The 7,690-nt window shown below is 44.6% G+C and overlaps 1 protein-coding gene across 1 annotated transcript in view; it reads right to left on the reverse strand.

Moving 5' to 3' along the window:
• Positions 1-7,690, reverse strand: part of WDR48 (WD repeat domain 48) — a 31,567-nt gene that overhangs the window by 13,921 nt on the left and 9,956 nt on the right. The window contains exons 6-8 of the mRNA XM_006161347.3: positions 5,749-5,823; positions 3,301-3,403; positions 1,279-1,376 (exon numbers count right to left, since the gene is read on the reverse strand). Coding sequence (XP_006161409.1) covers positions 1,279-1,376; positions 3,301-3,403; positions 5,749-5,823 — 276 coding nt within the window. The remainder of the gene's footprint in view (positions 1-1,278; positions 1,377-3,300; positions 3,404-5,748; positions 5,824-7,690) is intronic.

Raw genomic sequence — 7,690 nt, forward strand, 5'->3', positions numbered from 1 at the left:
TACATTGTCCCTTAAGAAAAAACCGCTAAAAAAAAAAAAAAAAAAAAAATCTAAGATCCTTCAGGGAATACCAAAACTCTGGGACCTACCTGGAATTTTAGACTCTGATAAATGACCTCAACGTCATGTGTCATCCTGACACCCTAGTACTCCCTTGTATTTGGTCTCCAAATACACAGAACTATTCACTTTGTCCTAAATAAGCCTATGCTAAGTCTTTGTCATTCACCCCTCCTCCTGAAATGCCCTTCCATTACCTATCTGCTGGCAACCTTTAGGCCCTTGTTAAAATGACTTTTCCACACGAAGCTCTAGCTCTAACTTGTCCAGTTCTAAGTAACCACCCTTGTCTTTAAGCTAGTTTGTGAAATATTTCTTTTCTTATTTTTTTTTTAAAGTTTTGCTAGGAGGCACATGCACTCACTGGAGAGGGAGGGAAAGTGAGAAATCATCCCAAAGGTGATGGCCGCACTGGAACCCCTTCTCCAACCCCTCTGCGTCTGGGGCGTGCATGCACAAGCACGTGGTGTGTTCCTGAAGCCTCCAGGTGCAGGACCTGAACCCCCACGTGGGATCTAGCTGCCTTAACCACCGCGCCACTTGCCAGCTCAAAATATTTATTCTCCATCCATCAGGTTTTCACATTGTGCTCCTCTGCTCTCTCCTGCTGAAAGATGCTATGATATAGATTTTCCCATCATTCATAACCCTCACACGCAGTTACACACTCTATTCAACCCGACCTCTTCCAAAACACCCGGTGGTGTGTGGAGACCTGCAGGGCTGCCACAGCTTGGAGGGTGAGGGGGTGCTGCTGACACTGTGTGGGCAGAGGCTGGGCATGTTGCTAAACACCTTACACTGCACAAGCCATCTCCCCGTCCTCACCCCCAAACCCGGCTCTATAATAACATCGATAATGCCAAGGATGAGAAAGTTTAATGTGCTCATTTAAAAATAAGGCAGCATAGAACATATTTTGTAATATATTAACCAGAGAAAATCACTCCATTCAAATAGTTTAAATGCTTAAAAGATAAACCACACTTTACCCAATATTTACATAAGTGAATGTGCCCCCAAATAACATATAAGTCATTAGAAAAGCCACAATGTATTTTTCTAAGCAAAAATGCATCATGACTTTTCCAGTGACCCAGTATTATTACAATTAAGCCTTAATTTACGTATTTATCACCTTGATAATCATATATAAAAGAAAAAATAAAAGGGGTACATAGTTGAACAACCTGTGTTTAATCCAAAAAAGAGACTCACCTTCAAAACATCCCAATATGCCACATTATTATTGGTATCTTTGGTTAATATATGTCTCTTATCATTAAGAATGTGGCACTGAATAATACTAGCTCCCCCTAAAGGGAAAAAAAAACATTAGCAAAACAATCCTGCATTTAAATTCAGAGTACAGCAAGAATCGCTAACTGGTATGTAACAGGAACATAAGCCATACTGACCATAAGAATCGCTAACTGGTATGTAACAGGAACATAAGCCATACTGACCATAAGAATCGCTAACTGGTATGTAACAGGAACATAAGCCATACTGACCATAAGAAGGAAGGGCGAACCAGAAGACTGTATAATTGTGTCTATAACAATTTAAGGCCAACCAATTATGTTCGCTTACACTCAAAGAAAAACTGTCTGATTTTAATAATAGGTTATATGTTACAGGATTCTTCACTTCAAGGGGCTACCAGTGGAAAAACAGTTTCTTTGTTTGATTGTTTTTTAGAGAGAGATTTTTGCTATAGGGCTCATGTGCTTGCCAGAGAGACAGAAAGTAAGAAATCACCCCCCAGAGGGGATGGCCACATCACAATCCCTTCTCTTCTTGGGATCTAGGGCACGCACACACAGCCAGAGTGAATTTTAAGCCACCGGGTCCAGGACTTGAACCAAGGTCGACTACATGGTAGTCCAATGATGTAACCATTATGCTATCTGCTGGTCCTGGAAAACAGTTCTAACCACAGAGGAAAGTCCAAATGATGATAGGACTTTTAGCCCCTCTTGTTTTAGTCCCATCTTGCATTAAAATGCTTGCTTCCCATCTTATCTTTTCTGTCTCCTCAATGGGTCTTCTACGCTAAAGGTAGGAGCATGGACATCTACGAAGAGATAAATGTGTCATGGAAGACTCTCTGAAAAAAAAATTTTTTTTTTGGTTGTTGTTAAAGGATGCATGCGCTCACCAGAGAGACACAGAGAGAGAAAGAGAAAATGAGAAACCACTCCCTCCACGGGGATGGCCATACAGCGATCTCCTCTCCTCTCCTCTCCTCTCCTCCCCGGATTTTGGGCACACATGCTTGGAGTGACTTTATCAAATTGCCAGGTCTGGGACTCAAATTGCACAGTTGGCCATGTGGGATCCAGCTGCCTTAACCTCCATGCCACCTGCTGGCCCTTGCCCTTATATAAGATTCTAAGCCCAAACTCTGACATTAAACAAACCATTTTTTGCCACTTCCAGCTTGCAGCATACAGAACTTTAGGACCACATCTGCCCTTTCCTGACTTGTGCCAAAAGACATTAGCTCCTATACATATTCAACGAAGTGGCTATTGCTTTTACCTTGGCTGTTCTTATGTTGGGGGGGAGGGAGTCATCTCACAAAAGCTCACTTCTTAAAGTTACTCAAGAGCATTTTTAAAGATAGTACTTTTTTGGGCCAGCCCAAAAGCACAACGGTTAAGTGCTGCAAAGAGAGCTGGATCCTACAGGGCCAGTCATGGTTCGAATCTCAGCTTGGCAGCCTGGAAAACATGCCAGGTGTGTGTGCCCAGGATCCTGACCGAGAAGGAGAAACAGGGAAGGAGATTAGGCCATAACCAGGACCCACTGTCAAGTGCACTTTCCCTCTGGCACGCATATGTACCCTCTGGCAGTCAAAGAATAATCATAAATATTTTTTTCTAGTATTAAAAATAAGCCAATATATTAAGCCATGCCTTTACTGGAGAGACTGAGAGGGAAAGTGAGAAATCATTCCCCAGGGGGGATGGTCACATTGCAATCCCTTCTCTAGTATTTTCCTCTCAGGCTTTTGGGAATGTATGCACATGAGCCCAATGTGATTTTTAAGCCACCAGGTCCAGAATTCGAACTGTGGTCAACCATGTGAGAATCCAGCGCCTTAAACTCCATGCCACCTGTTGGCCTCTACACTGGAATTCTTCTAAAGAAAGAAAGATCATAACCATTATTTTTGTCAATCTCTTAATAATTATAATTAACCTCTACAAAAGATGTGTTTCCCAATTTTCTTACCTTTAATTACCTGGTCCGGTTGTGTGCAAAGGGGTGTTATAGGATTTGTACAATCATTGTCATAATCTCCAGAGGCTCTAAAATTATGAATTCCCTTCAATGTCTAAAAGAACAGAAATTGTTACACAATCATTTTATGCTCTATAAGCTTTCCCAGTTTCTTTAAAATGGCGAGAAAAATAAAGAACAAAAAAACTAACAACCCTACATCAACCAAAAGATAGCCAACGCATACAATTACCTACCATTATTTTAAAAACACGATTACTAAAAAGGAATGCCATCCTTTTGTAAAGAAAAATGGACACAAGAGCAGAACTCTTTTTTTTTTTTTTTTGGAGAGGTTTCTCGCTATAGGGCACGTGCGCTCGCCAGACAGACAGAGAAAGACATAGAGACAGAAAGCGAGAAATCACCCCCCAGGGGAGATGGTCACGCTGCAATCCCTTCTCCTCCATTCTCCTCTCGGGATCTTGGGCACACACGCACACGCTCCCGGCGTGAGTTTTAAGCCACCGGGTCCGGGACGCGAACCGCGGTCGACTACGTGGGAGTCCAGCGACATAGCCATTACGCTAACTGCTGGTTCCCAAGAGCAGAACTCTTCTAGGTAGAATTCTGGTGATCACAAATGAGCACAATAAAATTTAGACAAGATACATAACTTTATTTGCAAGTACACAGAAAGAGCACTTCATCTGCAGAGAAACAGGAACAGATGCAAACTTTCTCTGTTATCCAGGCTGGGTAAACGAGAAAACTCAAACCTTTCTTTAATTAAGATTTAATCATTGGGACCAGCAGTTGGTGTAATGGCTATGTTACTGGACACCCATGTAGTAAGTAGATTGCGGTTTGAGTCCCGGACCCAGTGGCTTAAATTCACCCTTTAAACTTAATCTGGCTTTGGTGGTCATTCATTCAGTGGCACTCTACAACAGGACCTGGTGGCTTAAACTCATGCAGGGCATGTGTGTGGTGCGTGCCCAAGATCCCGAGGGGAGAATGGAGGAGAAGGGATTGCAGCATGGCCATTCCCCCGAGGGTGATTTCTCGCTTTCTCTCTGTCTCTGTCTTTCTGGGAGTGCACGTGCCCTATAGCAAAAACCAAAACAAAACACAACACAAAAAACAGGGGAAAAGAGATCAAAAGTATGACCTCTGACCCAGAAAGGCTAGGTTCTTTGCATTCTTTTGCCCTTTAAAAAGATTTACTAATTAACAGTGATTGGGCCAGGCTTCCTGCTTAGTGGTTAAGAGAGTCAGATCCCAGGGAGTGGGGACAGCAAATACTCACACCCAGCATGTTTTCAAGCTGGGTGTGAAGGGATTGTGGCGTGGCCATCCCCCCTGGGGGGTGATTTCCTGCTTTCTGTCTCTCTGTCTCTGTCTGTCTGGCGAGTGCACGCGCCCTATAGCAAAAACCTCTCCAAAAAAAAAAGCAAAAAAACAAAGATGCTTCGGATGACTTCTCTCTGTTTAGCCTCTACTTCTATCCCTGCTGGATATGCAATGAAGAAAAAGGAAATAAATGGGAAGGCACAATTTTCTGCTTTCTTCTTCTGAGAAAAAATAGAATCCTGAGCAGTTTTGTGGGGTTGGTGTTTGGACTGATATTTCCAAATGCAGCCTCACAGGTCAGGAGTTGTACTAACACTCACCTTGTGTCGCTAGGCGACAGGGCCTAAGCTCAGAGTTTCAAATGTACACCTTGGCTGCTGACAACAAAGTCAGAAGCTCCATCGTTTTGACCATTACTTTAATTTCGGTATGACCTTTGGATTACACCTGCATTCAGAGGTAGGAGCTTTCAGATTTTTGCCATGGCCGAGGGGCAGGGTTATCGTGAGCATTTGCTACTGGTGTCTGGGGGGTGATTTCCTGCTTTCTGTCTCTCTGTCTCTGTCTGTCTGGCGAGTGCACGCGCCCTATAGCAAAAACCTCTCCAAAAAAAAAGAAAAAAAATAAAGAATGCTTCGGATGACTTCTCTCTGTTTAGCCTCTACTTCTATCCCTGCTGGATATGCAATGAAGAAAAAGGAAATAAATGGGAAGGCACAATTTTCTGCTTTCTTCTTCTGAGAAAAAATAGAATCCTGAGCAGTTTTGTGGGGTTGGTGTTTGGACTGATATTTCCAAATGCAGCCTCACAGGTCAGGAGTTGTACTAACACTCACCTTGTGTCGCTAGGCGACAGGGCCTAAGCTCAGAGTTTCAAATGTACACCTTGGCTGCTGACAACAAAGTCAGAAGCTCCATCGTTTTGACCATTACTTTAATTTCGGTATGACCTTTGGATTACACCTGCATTCAGAGGTAGGAGCTTTCAGATTTTTGCCATGGCCGAGGGGCAGGGTTATCGTGAGCATTTGCTACTGGTGTCTGGAAGGTCTGCGATGACAAATAGCAGGTTCACCAACCTCTGCCAGGAATCGGGGGCTCACTTACCCATTTATTTACTGTGGACTTAGTTGTTGCAACCCAGATTGCAGGAGGGGGATCAGCGGACCTATCAAGCTCCATCTGAAAACAAAGAACAAAAATATCCTTTGGGGAACGTCGATGGTTCTGAACAGCCAGGACCAGGTACACACTCATACCGAGTCCTGCACGGGACAACTGCACGCGGACTACACCAGGGCACGTGTTTAAAGCTAGGGATGTAAAGAAGAATGAGGGAGTCTCTTTGATAAAGGAATTAAAGCCCTATAAAAGTGTACTAGGGTTGATGTCTTATAAAAATAGTGGCTGAACGGCTGAAAGTTTTAAATGTAATTAAAGAGATCTAAATGAATACAGTCAAAAGGATTAACATTTTCCCTATTTTTTTTTTTTGCTTTTGCTATGCTGGTTTTCATGCTCTTCATAACAAGGAAATACATTTCTTTTTACTTTGAAAATGTTGGAGTAAAATAAGAACCCTCCACCTAAGGACAGAACACCTGGGAACAGTTTACTATATATTCTCACGTATTTTTAAAATACTGCACATGTAAGCAATATCCTTACATGCATGTGCATATTACACAAATGGAATCACTCTATATTCGCCCAGTATTCTTTCTCTACCAGAAAACTGCAGGTTAGGCATGACAGGGACGGGGCTAGACACCTAGCTGGCAGGAATCCTTCTAGTTCAGTGTGACGCTCCTTGTAAGAGGGTCACGTCTGTGCCAAGGTTCTGAGCCTCTTCGGCACAGCCAAGGGTCCTGGCAGTTGCAGGACTCAGGGCAGCTTCTCCTCCTTGCTGGTCTCCTCCCCCAGCCTGCCGCCTGCCCACACGCTGGGTCTGCACCAGCCTCCACACGCGAATCCAGCCTCCACTCCTCGCCTCTCTAAGGGACGGCTGGTTTGGTCCATCAGGATGTGCCGTCTCTTCCGAGAACTACACTTGCCCAGCTCTGTCTGAGCTCTTAGGTCACAGGTACCTGCTCAACTGCCTCCGCTGACCCGCATGCCCTTCTCCAGCCCCAACTCCTGCACAGATGGCTGAGGTTCCAGATGTCACTTAGTTTCACAGACGATCAATACTCAACTCTGTTTCTTATTTTCCCTTTTTCCAGATAATTTTTAAGGAAAGAGGGGAGTGCTATCTTTATGCCTCTATTTTAAATTTGCAAACTGCTAGACTGCCTCGGAGGCACAGCAGTAACATGCTGCTCAGGGCGGGCTGAATCCACACGGAGGACTCCGGGTTCAGTTCCCCTATCAACCTGTACCCACCAGGCAGGTGCCCGAGGTCCTGGTGGTGGGGAGGCTGGTGGGGAGAACCCCGACTGAGGCCCTGCTGAGAGCGCTAGTCTGGCTCTCTCCTGTCTCTTACTCTTATGAAAGACAGACGTTTTTGTTTGTTTTTAGTGTGGAAACTTCCTGTCATTTTAACGCGAATTCTGTGGTTGTGAGGGAGTCTGCACACCTGGTCATATGATGACTGTTACTTTTCAGTCTAGGCTTCCCTTTAGCCAGTGCTGATACGGCGGCTCCTAAAGCCGCCCTCCGGCACCTTCACACGCATCACACCCCGACAGGCTGCGGTGAGTGGTGGGCTGCTCTGTGAAGGGCTTGCTCCCTCTCCTTCAGGGGGACTCGCCCACACCCTTACTGGTAGCCTGGGACACACTTCCCAGCTCTCCTCTGCTCTGCTGTCCACTCACATCACCTTCACCCTCAAACCCCTCCTAAGAACAGGTCAGGAAGGCCACACGCACTCAGGACCACACGCGAGACCACCTCACTAGAAGTCACTAGCGGGCATTCGTGTATCACTGACATACCAAAGTTACGAGTTTTTCCCCCTATAAGCTTCTTAAAAAACTATTTATGAAGCAAAAGCAAAACAAAACTGCCCCAGTGCAGATAACCTGAATATCTAACACCAATATTCTCCATC

Source organism: Tupaia chinensis, unplaced genomic scaffold (genome assembly GCF_000334495.1).
Source record: "Tupaia chinensis unplaced genomic scaffold, TupChi_1.0 Scaffold138441_1, whole genome shotgun sequence".
NCBI classification, from domain to species: domain Eukaryota; kingdom Metazoa; phylum Chordata; class Mammalia; order Scandentia; family Tupaiidae; genus Tupaia; species Tupaia belangeri.